General features: G+C 36.4%; 2 protein-coding genes across 3 annotated transcripts in view; one reads left to right on the top strand and one right to left on the bottom strand.

Annotated features, from left to right (window-relative positions):
* LOC148065618 (glutamate receptor 1-like) overlaps positions 1 to 4680 on the top strand; it is an 81263-nt gene extending 76583 nt beyond the window's left edge. For both annotated transcript variants that reach the window (XM_087807924.1, XM_087807923.1), the window contains exon 18: positions 3588 to 4680. In XM_087807924.1, coding sequence (XP_087664050.1) covers positions 3588 to 3785 — 198 coding nt within the window. In that variant the 3' untranslated portion in view covers positions 3786 to 4680. The remainder of the gene's footprint in view (positions 1 to 3587) is intronic.
* Positions 4681 to 18495: 13815 nt separating this feature from the next.
* nipal4 (NIPA like domain containing 4) overlaps positions 18496 to 21733 on the bottom strand; it is a 37186-nt gene continuing 33948 nt past the window's right edge. Inside the window, exons 8-10 of the mRNA XM_087807349.1 lie at positions 19310 to 19389; positions 19043 to 19255; positions 18496 to 18974 (exon numbers count right to left, since the gene is read on the bottom strand). Coding sequence (XP_087663475.1) covers positions 18810 to 18974; positions 19043 to 19255; positions 19310 to 19389 — 458 coding nt within the window. The 3' untranslated portion in view covers positions 18496 to 18809. The remainder of the gene's footprint in view (positions 18975 to 19042; positions 19256 to 19309; positions 19390 to 21733) is intronic.

Below are 21733 nucleotides of genomic sequence, written 5' to 3'. Positions count from 1 at the left end.
GAAACTTAAGCGTCACATAAGAGTTGTTGTGCAGTAGGTGTTGTTGTTGTGCAGTAGGTGTTGTTGTTGTGCAGTAGGTGATGTTGTTATGCAGTAGGTGTTGTTGTTGTGCAGTAGGTGTTGTTGTTGTGCAGTAGGTGATGTTGTTATGCAGTAGGTGTTGTTGTTGTGCAGTAGGTGTTGTTGTGCAGTAGGTGTTGTTGTTATGCAGTAGGTGTTGTTGTTATGCAGTAGGTGTTGTTGTTATGCAGTAGGTGTTGTTGTTGTGCAGTAGGTGATGTTGTTGTGCAGTAGGTGTTGTTGTTGTGCAGTAGGTGTTGTTGTTATGCAGTAGGTGTTGTTGTTGTGCAGTAGGTGTTGTTGTTGTGCAGTAGGTGTTGTTGTGCAGTAGGTGTTGTTGTTGTGCAGTAGGTGTTGTTGTTATGCAGTAGGTGTTGTTGTTATGCAGTAGGTGTTGTTGTTATGCAGTAGGTGTTGTTGTTGTGCAGTAGGTGTTGTTGTTGTGCAGTAGGTGTTGTTGTTATGCAGTAGGTGTTGTTGTTGTGCAGTAGGTGTTGTTGTTATGCAGTAGGTGTTGTTGTTGTGCAGTAGGTGTTGTTGTTGTGCAGTAGGTGTTGTTGTTGTGCAGTAGGTGTTGTTGTTATGCAGTAGGTGTTGTTGTTGTGCAGTAGGTGTTGTTGTTATGCAGTAGGTGTTGTTGTTGTGCAGTAGGTGTTGTTGTTGTGCAGTAGGTGTTGTTGTTGTGCAGTAGGTGTTGTTGTTGTGCAGTAGGTGTTGTTGTTATGCAGTAGGTGTTGTTGTGCAGTAGGTGTTGTTGTTGTGCAGTAGGTGTTGTTGTTGTGCAGTAGGTGTTGTTGTTGTGCAGTAGTTGTTGTTGTTGTGCAGTAGGTGTTGTTGTGCAGTAGGTGTTGTTGTTGTGCAGTAGGTGTTGTTGTGCAGTAGGTGTTGTTGTTGTGCAGTAGGTGTTGTTGTTGTGCAGTAGTTGTTGTTGTTGTGCAGTAGTTGTTGTTGTGCAGTAGGTGTTGTTGTGCAGTAGGTGTTGTTGTGCAGTAGGTGTTGTTGAGCAGTAGGTGTTGTTGTTATGCAGTAGGTGTTGTTGTTGTGCAGTAGGTGTTGTTGTTGTGCAGTAGGTGTTGTTGTGCAGTAGGTGTTGTTGTGCAGTAGGTGTTGTTGTTGTGCAGTAGGTGTTGTTGTTGTGCAGTAGGTGTTGTTGTGCAGTAGGTGTTGTTGTTGTGCAGTAGGTGTTGTTGTGCAGTAGGTGTTGTTGTGCAGTAGGTGTTGTTGTGCAGTAGGTGTTGTTGTTGTGCAGTAGGTGTTGTTGTGCAGTAGGTGTTGTTGTTGTGCAGTAGGTGTTGTTGTTGTGCAGTAGGTGTTGTTGTGCAGTAGGTGTTGTTGTGCAGTAGGTGTTGTTGTGCAGTAGGTGTTGTTGTGCAGTAGGTGTTGTTGTTGTGCAGTAGGTGTTGTTGTGCAGTAGGTGTTGTTGTGCAGTAGGTGTTGTTGTGCAGTAGGTGTTGTTGTTGTTGTTGTGCAGTAGGTGTTGTTGTTGTTGTGCAGTAGGTGTTGTTGTTGTGCAGTAGGTGTTGTTGTAGATCAGTAGGTGTTGTTGTTGTGCAGTAGGTGTTGTTGTTGTTGTGCAGTAGGTGTTGTTGTTGTTGTGCAGTAGGTGTTGTTGTTGTTGTTCAGTAGGTGTTGTTGTTGTGCAGTAGGTGTTGTTGTTGTGCAGTAGGTGTTGTTGTTGTGCAGTAGGTGTTGTTGTTGCGCAGTAGGTGTTGTTGTTGTGCAGTAGGTGTTGTTGTGTAGAAGTTGTTGTTGTGCAGTAGGTGTTGTTGTTGTGCAGTAGGTGTTGTTGTGCAGTAGGTGTTGCTGTTGTGCAGTAGGTGTTGTTGTTGTGCAGTAGGTGTTGTTGTTGTGCAGTAGGTGTTGTTGTTGTGCAGTAGGTGTTGTTGTTGTGCAGTAGGTGTTGTTGTTGCGCAGTAGGTGTTGTTGTTGTGCAGTAGGTGTTGTTGTGTAGAAGTTGTTGTTGTGCAGTAGGTGTTGTTGTTGTGCAGTAGGTGTTGTTGTGCAGTAGGTGTTGCTGTTGTGCAGTAGGTGTTGTTGTGCAGTAGGTGTTGTTGTTGTGCAGTAGGTGTTGTTGTTGTGCAGTAGGTGATGTTGTGCAGTAGGTGTTGTTGTTATGCAGTAGGTGTTGTTGTTGTGTAGTAGGTGTTGTTGTTGTGCAGTAGGTGTTGCTGTTGTGCAGTAGGTGTTGCTGTTGTGCAGTAGGTGTTGTTGTTGTGCAGTAGGTGTTGTTGTTGTGCAGTAGGTGTTGTTGTGCAGTAGGTGTTGCTGTTGTGCAGTAGGTGTTGTTGTTGTGCAGTAGGTGTTGTTGTTGTGCAGTAGGTGTTGTTGTTGTGCAGTAGGTGTTGTTGTTGTGCAGTAGGTGTTGTTGTTGCGCAGTAGGTGTTGTTGTTGTGCAGTAGGTGTTGTTGTGTAGAAGTTGTTGTTGTGCAGTATGTGTTGTTGTTGTGCAGTAGGTGTTGTTGTGCAGTAGGTGTTGCTGTTGTGCAGTAGGTGTTGTTGTTGTGCAGTAGGTGTTGTTGTTGTGCAGTAGGTGTTGTTGTTGTGCAGTAGGTGATGTTGTGCAGTAGGTGTTGTTGTTATGCAGTAGGTGTTGTTGTTGTGTAGTAGGTGTTGTTGTTGTGCAGTAGGTGTTGCTGTTGTGCAGTAGGTGTTGCTGTTGTGCAGTAGGTGTTGTTGTTTTGCAGTAGGTGTTGTTGTTGTGTAGAAGTTGTTGTTGTTGTGCAGTAGGTGTTGTTGTTGTGCAGTAGGTGTTGTTGTTGTTGTGCAGTAGGTGTTGTTGTTGTTGTTGTGCAGTAGGTGTTGTTGTTGTTGTGCAGTATGTGTTGTTGTTGTGCAGTAGGTGTTGTTGTTGTTGTGCAGTAGGTGTTGTTGTTGTGCAGTAGGTGTTGTTGTTGTTGTGCAGTATGTGTTGTTGTTGTGCAGTAGGTGTTGTTGTTGAGCAGTAGGTGTTGTTGTGCAGTAGATGTTGTTGTGCAGTAGGTGTTGCTGTTGTGCAGTAGGTGATGTTGTGCAGTAGGTGTTGTTGTAGAGCAGTAGGTGTTGTTGTTATGCAGTAGGTGTTGTTGTTGTGTAGTAGGTGTTGTTGTTGTGCAGTAGGTGTTGCTGTTGTGCAGTAGGTGTTGCTGTTGTGCAGTAGGTGTTGCTGTTGTGCAGTAGGTGTTGTTGTTATGCAGTAGGTGTTGTTGTGCAGTAGGTGTTGTTGTTGTGCAGTAGGTGTTGTTGTTGTGCAGTAGGTGTTGTTGTAGAGCAGTAGGTGTTGTTGTGCAGTAGGTGTTGCTGTTGTGCAGTAGGTGATGTTGTGCAGTAGGTGTTGTTGTTGTGCAGTAGGTGTTGTTGTTGTGCAGTAGGTGTTGTGTTGTGTAGAAGTTGTTGTTGTTGTGCAGTAGGTGTTGTTGTTGTTGTGCAGTAGGTGTTGTTGTTGTTGTGCAGTAGGTGTTGTTGTGCAGTAGGTGTTGTTGTGTAGTAGGTGTTGTTGTGTAGTAGGTGTCGAGTTCATAGGGACCTCAAAAACGTTCTTCTTCTCTCAGGAGCTCATCGATGCCGCCATGATGAGCACGAGTCTTGGCGGGATGGCGGTCGCAGGAGGTGCAGCAGCAGCCGGAGGTCTAGGTCTGGGAGGAGAGAATGGACGAGTGGTGGCTCACGACTTTCCCAAGTCCGGAGCTCAAGGTCTTCCCTGCATGAGCAAAGTCTCCGGACTGGGTTTGTCCTCCACTGGCATGTGATCCAGACTCAGACTCTGATTGGTCGAGTGATTTCATTGTCATGTTGTTTGTCGTCATTATGACAAAAGTCATTGAACAGTCGAACCAGATGCTCAAATATAGACAAACCTTCTTATTTTAATCATGCGCAGACTCACAAGTGGACGCACACCTTAGCTGAGGTGTGTCTTTGTTGTTGTTTATCTCATGTTCAAGAATATCTGCAGTGAGTTCAAGTGTCAAGAACAACATCTGAGTTGTTCTTTAGGCACAACACACACACACACACTCACACACACACACACACACACACACACACTCACACACACACACACACACACACACACACACACAAACACACCCCCCCCACACACACACACACACACACACACACACACACACACTCACACCACACACACACACACACTCACACACACACACACACACACACACTCACACACACACACCACACACACCACACACTCACACACGCACACACACACACACACACACACACTCACACACTCACACACACACACACACACACCACACACACACACACACACACACACTCACACACACACACACACACACACTCACACACACACACACACACACACACACACACACACACACTCACACCACACACCCATACACACACTCACACACACTCCAGATGTTCTTGATCTCATGACCATCCTCGTCACGCGTGTCCATCAACACGTCATCAACCAATCATGTCTCGATGCGTCACATGACACGAGGGCAACTTTCTGATGTCACGTTTTTGGACCGACAACCTTTTGTACCTTTTGAGGGTCAGAGCAGGTCCAACACCTGAACCATGTTTGTAGCTTTTCTTCAGAAAACTATGACTTGATCGAGAAAAGTTACTATTGAATAAAAACTCTGAAAACATTTTGTGCTTTTGTGAGTAAACTTGTGAAACATTTGAATGATACTTTTGTTTTTATGTCTCTGACGGTCAGGTGAGGCAGGTGAGGCAGGTGAGGCAGGTGAGGCAGGTGAGGCAGGTGAGGCAGGTGAGGCAGGTGAGGCAGGTGAGGCAGTGCCTCTCACACTGCTTTGATACATGTTCACTTTATTTAAACGGACAATGTGCAGTTCATTAAAAAGATGCTTCACGACGTGAGTCGTTATCTCTGAACGTCGTCAAAATAATGCTTACGGTAACTTCCTGTATGTTTCAAATTAAGAGCTTGAACAGTTGCATCTTCTAATGCTCTTTAAACGTTTAGAGTCAAGAAGCTCACGTCGCTGCTCTTAATGTTGTTGTTTCAATGTTGTTTTTGTGATTATTGTAGTCGCTATAGACATGTGGAACTTCTGCCATCCCATAATCCCAGAGCAGTGACCAAGGCAGCGACTCATTGATTCATGGAGTCGTTCATCCAGGATTCAAGCTCTGATCATTAAACTGAGGCTCCATTAAAGCTCGTCCTGCGGCAGGAAGTCGTCCCTGGAAGGACCTGATTAAGAGTTCGTGCGACATGACATCCTCGTGCGGGGCTGCAGGACCCGAGGACCCCCGAGACATCATCAGTCCTGCGCCAGAGCACGACAACAACAACAACAACTGCTCTGGACAATAAAGTGAAGGAAAAACAAGTTTTCTTATCAAATCAGAGGAAAGTAGATTTTTCATCTTAGACGTTCAAACATTAGCATCGAGCTAAACAACGTCTTTCTTTTATTCTCATTTATGTGTTTGTCATGTTTGATCTGATGCTACGATAGCATTAGCGCAAGAGCCTACAGCTAACCCAGCTAACAGCTGATCATAACCTAACAGACGAGTCGGAAATAAAGATGTTTAAACACAATCTTACAAAAGTTCACACATAGAGAAGCTTCAGCGAAGAGGTTTCTCGAAGAAAACAAGAACAATGTGCAACATGTTTACCTTTAGCATCAACATGTTAACCATTAGCATCAACATGTTAACCATTAGCATCAACATGTTAACCATTAGCATCAACATGTTTACCATTAGCATCAACATGTTAACCATTAGCATCAACATGTTTACCTTTAGCATCAACATGTTTACCATTAGCATCAACATGTTTACCATTAGCATCAACATGTTAACCATTAGCATCAACATGTTTACCATTAGCATCAACATGTTTACCATTAGCATCAACATCTTTACCATTAGCATCAACATGTTTACCATTAGCATCAACATGTTAACCATTAGCATCAACATGTTTACCATTAGCATCAACATCTTTACCATTAGCATCAACATGTTTACCATTAGCATCAACATGTTTACCATTAGCATCAACATCTTTACCATTAGCATCAACATGTTTACCATTAGCATCAACATGTTTACCATTAGCATCAACATCTTTACCATTAGCATCAACATGTTTACCATTAGCATCAACATATTTACCATTAGCATCAACATGTTTACCATTAGCATCAACATATTTACCATTAGCATCAACATGTTAACCATTAGCATCAACATGTTTACCATTAGCATCAACATCTTTACCATCAGCATCAACATGTTAACCATTAGCATCAACATTTTTACCATTAGCATCAACATGTTTACCATTAGCATCAACATGTTTACCATTAGCATCACCATCTTTACCATCAGCATCAACATGTTAACCATTAGCATCAACATGTTTACCATTAGCATCAACATCTTTACCATTAGCATCAACATCTTTACCATTAGCATCAACATGTTTACCATTAGCATCAACATGTTTATTAGCATCAACATCTTTACCATTAGCATCAACATGTTAACCATTAGCATCAACATGTTTACCATTAGCATCAACATCTTTACCATCAGCATCAACATGTTAACCATTAGCATAAACATGTTTACCATTAGCATCAACATGTTTACAATTAGCATCAACATGTTTACCATTAGCATCAACATGTTAACCATTAGCATCAACATGTTTACCATTAGCATCAACATCTTTACCATTAGCATCAACATGTTTACCATTAGCATCAACATGTTTACCATTAGCATCAACATGTTTACCATTAGCATCAACATGTTAACCATTAGCATCAACATGTTTACCAATAGCATCAACATCTTTACCATTAGCATCAACATGTTTACCATTAGCATCAACATGTTAACCATTAGCATCAACATGTTAACCATTAGCATCAACATGTTTACCATTAGCATCAACATCTTTACCATTAGCATCAACATGTTTACCATTAGCATCAACATGTTTACCATTAGCATCAACATGTTAACCATTAGCATCAACATTTTTACCATTAGCATCAACATGTTTACCATTAGCATCAACATGTTTACCATTAGCATCAACATCTTTACCATTAGCATCAACATGTTAACCATTAGCATCAACATGTTTACCATTAGCATCAACATCTTTACCATCAGCATCAACATGTTTACCATTAGCATCAACATGTTTACCATTAGCATCAACATGTTTACCATTAGCATCAACATGTTTACCATTAACATCAACATGTTAACCATTAGCATCAACATGTTTACCATTAGCATCAACATCTTTACCATTAGCATCAACATGTTTACCTTTAGCATCAACATGTTTACCATTAGCATCAACATGTTTACCAGTAGCATCAACATGTTTACCTTTAGCATCAACATGTTTACCATTAGCATCAACATGTTTACCATTAGCATCAACATGTTAACCATTAGCATCAACACGTTAACCATAAGCATCAATATGTTTACCATTAGCATCAACATGTTTACCTTTAGCATCAACATGTTTACCATTAGCATCAACATGTTTACCATTAGCATCAACATGTTTACCATTAGCATCAACATGTTAACCATTAGCATCAACATGTTAACCATTAGCATCAACATGTTTACCTTTAGCATCAACATGTTTACCATTAGCATCAACATGTTTACCATTAGCATCAACATGTTAACCAATAGCATCAACATGTTTACCTTTAGCATCAACATGTTTACCATTAGCATCAACATGTTTACCATTAGCATCAACATGTTAACCAATAGCATCAACATGTTTACCTTTAGCATCAACATGTTTACCATTAGCATCAACATGTTTACCATTAGCATCAACATGTTAACCAATAGCATCAACATGTTAACCATCAGCATCAACATGTTTACCTTTAGCATCAACATGTTTACCATTAGCATCAACATGTTTACCATTAGCATCAACATGTTAACCAATAGCATCAACATGTTAACCATTAGCATCAACATGTTTACCATCAGCATCAACATGTTTACCATTAGCATCAACATGTTTACCATCAGCATCAACATGTTAACCATTAGCATCACCATGTTAACCATTAGCATCAACATGTTTACCATTAGCATCAACATGTTTACCATTAGCATCAACATGTTTACCCTTAGCGTCAACATGTTTACCTTTAGCATCAACATGTTTACCTTTAGCATCAACATGTTTACCCTTAGCATCAACATGTTTACCATTAGCATCAACATGTTACCATTAGCATCAACATGTTACCATTAGCATCAACATGCTTAACCTTAGCATAAACCTGTTTACCATTAGCATCAACACGTTTACCATTAGCATCAACATGTTTACCTTTAGCATCGACATGTTACCATTAGCATCAACATCTTTACCTTTAGCATCAACATGTTTACCCTTAGCATCAACATCTTTACCATTAGCATCAACATGTTTACCTTTAGCATCAACATGTTTACCCTTAGCATCAACATCTTTACCATTAGCATCAACATGTTTACCATTAGCATCAACATGTTAACCATTAGCATCAACATGTTTACCATTAGCATCAACATTTTTACCATTAGCATCAACATGTTTACCCTTAGCATCAACATGTTTACCATTAGCATCAACATGTTTACCTTTAGCATCAACATGTTTACCATTAGCATCAACATGTTTACCATTAGCATCAACATGTTAACCAATAGCATCAACATGTTAACCATTAGCATCAACATGTTTACCATCAGCATCAACATGTTTACCATTAGCATCAACATGTTTACCATCAGCATCAACATGTTAACCATTAGCATCAACATGTTTACCATCAGCATCAACATGTTTACCATTAGCATCAACATGTTAACCATTAGCATCAACATGTTTACCATTAGCATTAACATGTTTACCATTAGCATCAACATGTTAACCATTATCATCAACATGTTTACCATTAGCATCAACATGTTTACCATTAGCATCAACATGTTTACCATTAGCATTAACATGTTTACCATTAGCATCAACATGTTAACCATTATCATCAACATGTTAACCATTAGCATCAACATGTTTACCATTAGCATCAACATGTTTACCATTAGCATCAACATGTTTACCCTTAGCATCAACATGTTTACCATTAGCATCAACATGTTACCATTAGCATCAACATGTTACCATTAGCATCAACATGTTACCATTAGCATCAACATGTTACCATTAGCATCAACATGCTTACCATTAGCATCAACATCTTTACCATTAGCATCAACATGTTTACCTTTAGCATCAACATGTTTACCATTAGCATCAACATGTTTACCAGTAGCATCAACATGTTTACCTTTAGCATCAACATGTTTACCATTAGCATCAACATGTTTACCATTAGCATCAACATGTTAACCATTAGCATCAACACGTTAACCATAAGCATCAATATGTTTACCATTAGCATCAACATGTTTACCTTTAGCATCAACATGTTTACCATTAGCATCAACATGTTTACCATTAGCATCAACATGTTTACCATTAGCATCAACATGTTAACCATTAGCATCAACATGTTAACCATTAGCATCAACATGTTTACCTTTAGCATCAACATGTTTACCATTAGCATCAACATGTTTACCATTAGCATCAACATGTTAACCAATAGCATCAACATGTTTACCTTTAGCATCAACATGTTTACCATTAGCATCAACATGTTTACCATTAGCATCAACATGTTAACCAATAGCATCAACATGTTTACCTTTAGCATCAACATGTTTACCATTAGCATCAACATGTTTACCATTAGCATCAACATGTTAACCAATAGCATCAACATGTTAACCATCAGCATCAACATGTTTACCTTTAGCATCAACATGTTTACCATTAGCATCAACATGTTTACCATTAGCATCAACATGTTAACCAATAGCATCAACATGTTAACCATTAGCATCAACATGTTTACCATCAGCATCAACATGTTTACCATTAGCATCAACATGTTTACCATCAGCATCAACATGTTAACCATTAGCATCACCATGTTAACCATTAGCATCAACATGTTTACCATTAGCATCAACATGTTTACCATTAGCATCAACATGTTTACCCTTAGCGTCAACATGTTTACCTTTAGCATCAACATGTTTACCTTTAGCATCAACATGTTTACCCTTAGCATCAACATGTTTACCATTAGCATCAACATGTTACCATTAGCATCAACATGTTACCATTAGCATCAACATGCTTAACCTTAGCATAAACCTGTTTACCATTAGCATCAACACGTTTACCATTAGCATCAACATGTTTACCTTTAGCATCGACATGTTACCATTAGCATCAACATCTTTACCTTTAGCATCAACATGTTTACCCTTAGCATCAACATCTTTACCATTAGCATCAACATGTTTACCTTTAGCATCAACATGTTTACCCTTAGCATCAACATCTTTACCATTAGCATCAACATGTTTACCATTAGCATCAACATGTTAACCATTAGCATCAACATGTTTACCATTAGCATCAACATTTTTACCATTAGCATCAACATGTTTACCCTTAGCATCAACATGTTTACCATTAGCATCAACATGTTTACCTTTAGCATCAACATGTTTACCATTAGCATCAACATGTTTACCATTAGCATCAACATGTTAACCAATAGCATCAACATGTTAACCATTAGCATCAACATGTTTACCATCAGCATCAACATGTTTACCATTAGCATCAACATGTTTACCATCAGCATCAACATGTTAACCATTAGCATCAACATGTTTACCATCAGCATCAACATGTTTACCATTAGCATCAACATGTTAACCATTAGCATCAACATGTTTACCATTAGCATTAACATGTTTACCATTAGCATCAACATGTTAACCATTATCATCAACATGTTTACCATTAGCATCAACATGTTAACCATTAGCATCAACATGTTTACCATTAGCATCAACATGTTTACCATTAGCATCAACATGTTTACCCTTAGCATCAACATGTTTACCATTAGCATCAACATGTTACCATTAGCATCAACATGTTACCATTAGCATCAACATGTTACCATTAGCATCAACATGTTACCATTAGCATCAACATGCTTACCCTTAGCATAAACACGTTTACCATTAGCATCAACACGTTTACCATTAGCATCAACATGTTTACCTTTAGCATCGACATGTTACCATTAGCATCAACATGTTTACCCTTAGCATCAACATCTTTACCATTAGCATCAACATGTTTACCTTTAGCATCAACATGTTTACCCTTAGCATCAACATCTTTACCATTAGCATCAACATGTTTACCATTAGCATCAACATGTTAACCATTAGCATCAACATGTTTACCATTAGCATCAACATCTTTACCATTAGCATCAATATGTTAACCAATAGCATCAACATGTTTACCTTTAGCATCAACATGTTTACCATTAGCATCAACATGTTTACCATTAGCATCAACATGTTAACCAATAGCATCAACATGTTTACCTTTAGCATCAACATGTTTACCATTAGCATCAACATGTTTACCATTAGCATCAACATGTTGACCAATAGCATCAACATGTTAACCATCAGCATCAACATGTTTACCTTTAGCATCAACATGTTTACCATTAGCATCAACATGTTTACCATTAGCATCAACATGTTAACCAATAGCATCAACATGTTAACCATTAGCATCAACATGTTTACCATCAGCATCAACATGTTTACCATTAGCATCAACATGTTTACCATCAGCATCAACATGTTAACCATTAGCATCACCATGTTAACCATTAGCATCAACATGTTTACCATTAGCATCAACATGTTTACCATTAGCATCAACATGTTAACCAATAGCATCAACATGTTAACCATTAGCATCAACATGTTTACCATCAGCATCAACATGTTTACCATTAGCATCAACATGTTTACCATCAGCATCAACATGTTAACCATTAGCATCAACATGTTTACCATCAGCATCAACATGTTTACCATTAGCATCAACATGTTAACCATTAGCATCAACATGTTTACCATTAGCATTAACATGTTTACCATTAGCATCAACATGTTAACCATTATCATCAACATGTTTACCATTAGCATCAACATGTTAACCATTAGCATCAACATGTTTACCATTAGCATCAACATGTTTACCATTAGCATCAACATGTTTACCCTTAGCATCAACATGTTTACCATTAGCATCAACATGTTACCATTAGCATCAACATGTTACCATTAGCATCAACATGTTACCATTAGCATCAACATGTTACCATTAGCATCAACATGCTTACCCTTAGCATAAACATGTTTACCATTAGCATCAACACGTTTACCATTAGCATCAACATGTTTACCTTTAGCATCGACATGTTACCATTAGCATCAACATGTTTACCCTTAGCATCAACATCTTTACCATTAGCATCAACATGTTTACCTTTAGCATCAACATGTTTACCCTTAGCATCAACATCTTTACCATTAGCATCAACATGTTTACCATTAGCATCAACATGTTAACCATTAGCATCAACATGTTTACCATTAGCATCAACATCTTTACCATTAGCATCAATATGTTTACCATTAGCATCAACATGTTTACCTTTAGCATCAACATGTTTACCATTAGCATCAACATGTTTACCATTAGCATCAACATGTTTACCATTAGCATCAACATGTTAACCATTAGCATCAACATGTTAACCATTAGCATCAACATGTTTACCTTTAGCATCAACATGTTTACCATTAGCATCAACATGTTTACCATTAGCATCAACATGTTAACCAATAGCATCAACATGTTTACCTTTAGCATCAACATGTTTACCATTAGCATCAACATGTTTACCATTAGCATCAACATGTTAACCAATAGCATCAACATGTTTACCTTTAGCATCAACATGTTTACCATTAGCATCAACATGTTTACCATTAGCATCAACATGTTAACCAATAGCATCAACATGTTAACCATCAGCATCAACATGTTTACCTTTAGCATCAACATGTTTACCATTAGCATCAACATGTTTACCATTAGCATCAACATGTTAACCAATAGCATCAACATGTTAACCATTAGCATCAACATGTTTACCATCAGCATCAACATGTTTACCATTAGCATCAACATGTTTACCATCAGCATCAACATGTTAACCATTAGCATCACCATGTTAACCATTAGCATCAACATGTTTACCATTAGCATCAACATGTTTACCATTAGCATCAACATGTTTACCCTTAGCGTCAACATGTTTACCTTTAGCATCAACATGTTTACCTTTAGCATCAACATGTTTACCCTTAGCATCAACATGTTTACCCTTAGCATCAACATGTTTACCATTAGCATCAACATGTTACCATTAGCATCAACATGTTACCATTAGCATCAACATGCTTAACCTTAGCATAAACATGTTTACCATTAGCATCAACACGTTTACCATTAGCATCAACATGTTAACCAATAGCATCAACATGTTAACCATTAGCATCAACATGTTTACCATCAGCATCAACATGTTTACCATTAGCATCAACATGTTTACCATCAGCATCAACATGTTAACCATTAGCATCAACATGTTTACCATCAGCATCAACATGTTTACCATTAGCATCAACATGTTAACCATTAGCATCAACATGTTTACCATTAGCATTAACATGTTTACCATTAGCATCAACATGTTAACCATTATCATCAACATGTTTACCATTAGCATCAACATGTTTACCATTAGCATCAACATGTTTACCATTAGCATTAACATGTTTACCATTAGCATCAACATGTTAACCATTATCATCAACATGTTAACCATTAGCATCAACATGTTTACCAATAGCATCAACATGTTTACCATTAGCATCAACATGTTTACCCTTAGCATCAACATGTTTACCATTAGCATCAACATGTTACCATTAGCATCAACATGTTACCATTAGCATCAACATGCTTACCCTTAGCATAAACATGTTTACCATTAGCATCAACACGTTTACCATTAGCATCAACATGTTTACCTTTAGCATCGACATGTTACCATTAGCATCAACATGTTTACCCTTAGCATCAACATCTTTACCATTAGCATCAACATGTTTACCTTTAGCATCAACATGTTTACCCTTAGCATCAACATCTTTACCATTAGCATCAACATGTTTACCATTAGCATCAACATGTTAACCATTAGCATCAACATGTTTACCATTAGCATCAACATCTTTACCATTAGCATCAATATGTTTACCTTTAGCATCGACACGTTTACCATTAGCATCGACACGTTTATCATTAGCATCAACATGTTTACCATTAGCATCAACATGTTTACCATTAGCATCATTTGTTTGTGTAAACGTTGGTTTGTGTTAACGTTGGTTTGTGTTAACGTTGTTTTGTGTTAGCGTTGGTTTGTGTTAACGTTGTTTTGTGTTAGCGTTGGTTTGTGTTAACGTTGGTTTGTGTTAACGTTGGTTTGTGTAAATGCTGGTTTGTGTTAACGTTGGTTTGTGTTAACGCTGGTTTGTGTTAACGTTGGTTTGTGTTAACGCTGGTTTGTGTTAATGTTGGTTTGTGTTAACGCTGGTTTGTGTTAACGTTGGTTTGTGTTAACGTTGTTTTGTGTTAACGTTGGTTTGTGTTAACGTTGGTTTGTGTTAACGTTGTTTTGTGTTAACGTTGGTTTGTGTTAACGTTGGTTTGTGTTAACGTTGGTTTGTGTTAACGCTGGTTTGTGTTAACGCTGGTTTGTGTTAACGTTGGTTTGTGTTAATGTTGGTTTGTGTTAATGTTGGTTTGTGTTAACGCTGGTTTGTGTTAACGCTGGTTTGTGTTAACGTTGGTTTGTGTTAACGTTGGTTTGTGTTAACGTTGGTTTGTGTTAACGTTGGTTTGTGTTAACGCTGGTTTGTGTTAACGCTGGTTTGTGTTAACGTTGGTTTGTGTTAATGTTGGTTTGTGTTAACGTTGGTTTGTGTTAACGTTGGTATGTGTTAACGTTGGTTTGTGTTAACGTTGGTTTGTGTTAACGCTGGTTTGTGTTAACGTTGGTTTGTGTTAACGTTGGTTTGTGTTAACGTTGGTTTGTGTTAACGTTGTTTTGTGTTAACGTTGGTTTGTGTTAACGCTGGTTTCTGTTAACGTTGGTTTGTGTTAACGTTGGTTTGTGTTAACGTTGGTTTGTGTTAACGCTGGTTTGTGTTAACGTTGGTTTGTGTTAACGTTGGTATGTGTTAACGTTGGTTTGTGTTAACGCTGGTTTGTGTTAACGTTGGTTTGTGTTAACGTTGGTTTGTGTTAACGCTGGTTTGTGTTAACGCTGGTTTGTGTTAACGTTGTTTCGTGTTAACGTTGGTTTGTGTTAACGTTGGTTTGTGTTAACGCTGGTTTGTGTTAATGTTAGTTTGTGTTAACGTTGGTTTGTGTTAACGTTGGTTTGTGTTAACGCTGGTTTGTGTTAACGTTGGTTTGTGTTAACGTTGGTTTGTGTTAACGTTGGTTTGTGTTAACGTTGGTTTGTGTTAACGCTGGTTTGTGTTAACGTTGGTTTGTGTTAATGTTGGTTTGTGTTAACGCTGGTTTGTGTTAACGCTGGTTTGTGTTAACGTTGGTTTGTGTTAACGCTGGTTTGTGTTAACGTTGGTTTGTGTTAACGTTGGTTTGTGTTACACTTGGTTACATGACTAGTTACTTCTTTTAAAAGTACGTCAGTTACTCGTGTGTAGTTGTGTAGTTGTGTAGTTAATCTACAGTAACTTGTTGCGACTCTTGGATTATAGAAGAACAAACATTACTTCGTTGAGTCTCAATACTTTATATTTCCTCAAGAAACCTAAACACACAAAAGTTTCTTTATTTTCCTGTTGATCACACAAACCTGTTAAATAAACACAACATTCAACAACACTTTTAAAAACACAACCATCTTTAAATGAAGGAGCAAAGAAAGTTAACATTGTTTCTTTTTCAAAAGACTAAAAACTTGTCATCGTTGACGAACAAGACTCTTGAAGAACGAGGGACTCGAACCTCAACCTTCACTTTCACATGTTAGTGACACAAGTTCAGCAGATCATCGTGATGTTTAACAAAGTGTGTGTCGTCACACACGTCACACACACACACACACATGTCTCTCACACACACACACACATGTCCAATCCTTCATCCATTCATTCATCATCCATCCATTCATTCATCATCCATCCAATCCTTCATCATCCATTCATCCATTTATCATCCATCCATTCATCCATTTATCATCCATCCATTCATCCATTTATCATCCATCCAATCCTTCATCCATTCATTCATCATCCATCCATTCATCCATTTATCATCCATCCATTCATCCATTTATCATCCATTCATTCATTTATCATCCATCCAATCCTTCATCCATTCATTCATCATCCATCCATTCATTCATCATCCATTCATCCATTTATCATCCATCCAATCCTTCATCCATTCATTCATCATCCATCCATTCATCCATTCATCATCCATCCATTCATCCATTTATCATCCATCCATTCATCCATTTATCATCCATCCAATCCTTCATCCATTCATTCATCATCCATCCATTCATCCATTTATCATCCATCCATTCATCCATTTATCATCCATTCATTCATTTATCATCCATCCAATCCTTCATCCATTCATTCATCATCCATCCATTCATTCATCATCCATTCATTCATTTATCATCCATCCAATCCTTCATCCATTCATTCATCATCCATTCATCCATTTATCATCCATCCATTCATCCATTTATCATCCATCCAATCCTTCATCCATTCATTCATCATCCATCCATTCATCCATTTATCATCCATCCATTCATCCATTTATCATCCATCCAATCCTTCATCCATTCATTCATCATCCATCCATTCATCCATTTATCATCCATCCATTCATCCATTTATCATCCATCCAATCCTTCATCCATTCATTCATCATCCATCCATTCATTCATCATCCATCCATTCATCCATGTATCATCCATCTAATCCTTCATCCATCCATCCATCCATTCATCATCCATCCATCCATTATCCATCCATTCATCCATTCATTCATCATCCATCCATTCATCCATTCATTCACCATCCATCCATCCATTCATCATCCATCCATCCATCCATTTATTATCCATCCATTCATTCTTCAATTCATTCATCATCCATCCAATCTTTCATCCATTCATTCATTTATCATCCATCCAATCCTTCATCCATTCATCCTTTCATTCACCCATAACCCATCGACATAGAAGATGTCATAGATGATGTCATGGATGATGTCATGGATGATGTCATAGATGATGTCATGGATGATGTCATAGATGATGTCATAGATGATGTCATGGATGATGTCATAGATGATGTCATATATGATGTCATAGATGATGTCATAGATGATGTCATAGATGATGTCATAGATGATGTCATAGATGATGTCATAGATTATGTCATGGATGATGTCATGGATGATGTCATGGATGATGTCATGGATGATGTCATGGATGATGTCATAGATGATGTCATGGATGATGTCATGGATGATGTCATAGATGATGTCATAGATTATGTCATGGATGATGTCATGGATGATGTCATAGATGATGTCATAGATGATGTCATGGATGATGTCATAGATGATGTCATGGATGATGTCATGGATGATGTCATAGATGATGTCATAGATGATGTCATGGATGATGTCATAGATGATGTCATAGATGATGTCATAGATGATGTCATAGATGATGTCATGGATGATGTCATGGATGATGTCATAGATGATGTCATAGATGATGTCATAGATGATGTCATGGATGATGTCATGGAGGATGTCATAGATGATGTCATAGATGATGTCATAGATGATGTCATAGATGATGTCATGGATGATGTCATGGAGGATGTCATGGATGATGTCATATATAATGTCATAGATGATGTCATAGATGATGTCATAGATGATGTCATGGATGATGTCATATATAATGTCATAGATGATGTCATAGATGATGTCATAGATGATGTCATAGATAATGTCATAGATGATGTCATAGATGATGTCATAGATGATGCCATAGATGATGTCATAGATGATGCCATAGATGATGTCATGGATGATGTCATAGATGATGTCATAGATGATGTCATAGATGATGTCATGGATGATGTCATAGATGATGTCATAGATGATGTCATAGATGATGTCATAGATGATGTCATAGATGATGTCATAGATGATGCCATAGATGATGTCATAGATGATGTCATAGATGATGTCATGGATGATGTCATAGATGATGTCATAGATGATGCCATAGATGATGTCATAGATGATGTCATAGATGATGTCATGGATGATGTCATGGATGATGTCATGGATGATGTCATGGATGATGTCATAGATGATGTCATGGATGATGTCATAGATGATGTCATAGATGATGCCATAGATGATGTCATAGATGATGTCATAGATGATGTCATGGATGATGTCATAGATGATGTGAAATGATTATTTTGAAGGAAAAAATCTTCTTCTTTTGTTTTTCTTTCCTTCACGAAACACTTGTTCATAAAGAGTCACCAGAGTTCCAGGAACATGATCAGCTGATGATGAAGACTCTCGGACCTTCATCCCTCATGGCAGGAAGACTCTCCATCACCACGTGATCCATGAGTCTGTGTTTGTCCTCCTTCTTCTGCACGACCGACACTTCCTGCTGCTCGCCAGGCCGAGGCAGCTGATTGGTCACTTGTTCCATGGACACCTGAGGAGAGAGATGTTCAGTGATGACCTGATGTTCGTCATGAAGATGACCTTTGATCTCAGATTCACCTGCAGCTCTTTGAACAGGTGCAACATGGCCACGCCCACCACGATGACCAGGAAGGCGCCGAGCGTGGTGACGACGTCGACGGCCGACATGTTGGTCCACTCCTGGAAGAGGATGATGGACGTGGACAAGACCACGGAGGTGAAGAGCACGTAGTAGATGGGATAGACCAGCAGAGTGTTGTACGTGTCCAGAGACTTGTTCAGGTAGTTCACCTGTGAGACACCCACACTATGACCTTGAACTGTCAATCATGACATCAGACTCACCTGAGTCACCACTGACACCACGAGCGTGAAGAGAAGAATCCAGGTGAGGGCGCTGCTGAGCACAGTGACGTCATGATAGACTGGAAGAAAAGAAAGGTTTGTGTGATTTAAATATTATATATTAATCATTAATAACCAGTGGTGACGTGTTAATAAATATATATTAATAATCATTAATAACCTGTAGTGACGTGTTAATAAATATATATTAATCATTAATAACCAGTGGTGATGTGTTAATAAATATATATTAATAATCATTAATAACCTGTAGTGACGTGTTTATAAATATATATTAATAATCATTAATAACCAGTGGTGATGTGTTAATAAATATATATTAATAATCATTAATAACCTGTAGTGACGTAATTATAAATATATATTAATAATCATTAATAACCTGTAGTGATGTGTTAATAAATATATATTAATAATCATTAATAACCTGTAGTGACGCGTTTATAAATATATATTAATAATCATTAATAACCTGTAGTGACGTGTTAATAAATATATATTAATAATCATTAATAACCTGTAGTGACGCGTTTATAAATATATATTAATAATCATTAATAACCTGTAGTGATGTGTTTATAAATATATATTAATAATCATTAATAACCTGTAGTGACGTGTTTATAAATATATATTAATAATCATTAATAACCTGTAGTGACGTGTTAATAAATATATATTAATAATCATTAATAACATGTAGTGATGTGTTAATAAATATATATTAATAATCATTAATAACCTGTAGTGACGCGTTTATAAATATATATTAATAATCATTAATAACCTGTAGTGACGTGTTAATAAATATATATTAATCATTAATAACCAGTGGTGATGTGTTAATAAATATATATTAATAATCATTAATAACCTGTAGTGATGTGTTAATAAATATATATTAATAATCATTTATAACCTGTAGTGACGCGTTTATAAATATATATTAATAATCATTAATAACCTGTAGTGACGTGTTAATAAATATATATTAATAATCATTAATAACCTGTAGTGACGTGTTAATAAATATATATTTATCATTAATAATAATAATAATAACCAGTGGTGACGTGTTAATAAATATATATTAATAATAATTAATAACCTGTAGTGACGTGTTAATAACTATATATAAATCATTAATAATAATAATAATAATAACCAGTGGTGATGTGTTAATAAAGATATATTAATCATTAATAACCAGTGGTGACGTGTTAATAACTATATATAAATCATTAATAATAATAATAATAACCAGTGGTGATGTGTTAATAAAGATATATTAATCATTAATAACCAGTGGTGACGTGTTAATAACTATATATAAATCATTAATAATAATAATAATAACCAGTGGTGATGTGTTAATAAGTATATATTAATCACTAATAACCTGTAGTGACGTGTTTATAAATATATATTAATCATTAATAATAATAATAATAACCTGTGGTGACGTGTTAATAACTATATATTAATCATTAATAATAATAATAATAACCTGTAGTTACGTGTTAATAAATATATATTAATAACTATTAATAACTTGTAGTGATGTGTAAATAAAGATATATTAATCATTAATAATAATAATAATAATAACTTGTAGTGATGTGTTAATAAAGATATATTAATAATAATAATAATAACCTCTGGTGACGTGTTAATAACTATATATTAATAATAATAGTAATAATAACCTGTAGTGACGTGTTAATAACTATATATTAATAATAATAATAACCTGCAGTGACGTGTAAGTAACTATATATTAATAATAATAATAACCTGTAGTGATGTGTTAATAACTATATATTAATAATAATACTAATAATAATAATAATAACCTGTGGTGACGTGTTAATAACTATATATTAATCATTAATAATAATAATAATAACCTGTAGTTACGTGTTAATAAATATATATTAATAACTATTAATAACTTGTAGTGATGTGTTAATAAAGATATATTAATCATTAATAATAATAATAATAATAATAACCAGTAGTGACGTGTTAATAACTATATATTAATAATAATAATAACCTGCAGTGACGTGTTAATAACTTTATATTAATAATAATAATAATAATAACCAGTAGTGACGTGTTAATAACTATATATTAATAATAATAATAATAACCAGTAGTGACGTGTTAATAACTATATATTAATAATAATAATAATAACCTGTGGTGACGTGTTAATAACTATATATTAATAATAATAATAATAACCAGTAGTGACGTGTTAATAACTATATATTAATAATAATAATAATAATAATAACCAGTAGTGACGTGTTAATAACTCTATATTAATAATAATAATAATAATAACCAGTAGTGACGTGTTAATAACTATATATTAATAATAATAATAATAACCTGTGG

Source organism: Callionymus lyra, chromosome 14, assembly GCF_982586985.1.
Source record: "Callionymus lyra chromosome 14, fCalLyr1.hap1.1, whole genome shotgun sequence".
Lineage (NCBI taxonomy): Eukaryota > Metazoa > Chordata > Actinopteri > Syngnathiformes > Callionymidae > Callionymus > Callionymus lyra.
Note: the sequence above shows the minus strand (reverse complement) of the source record. Positions and strands in the feature narration are given on the sequence as shown.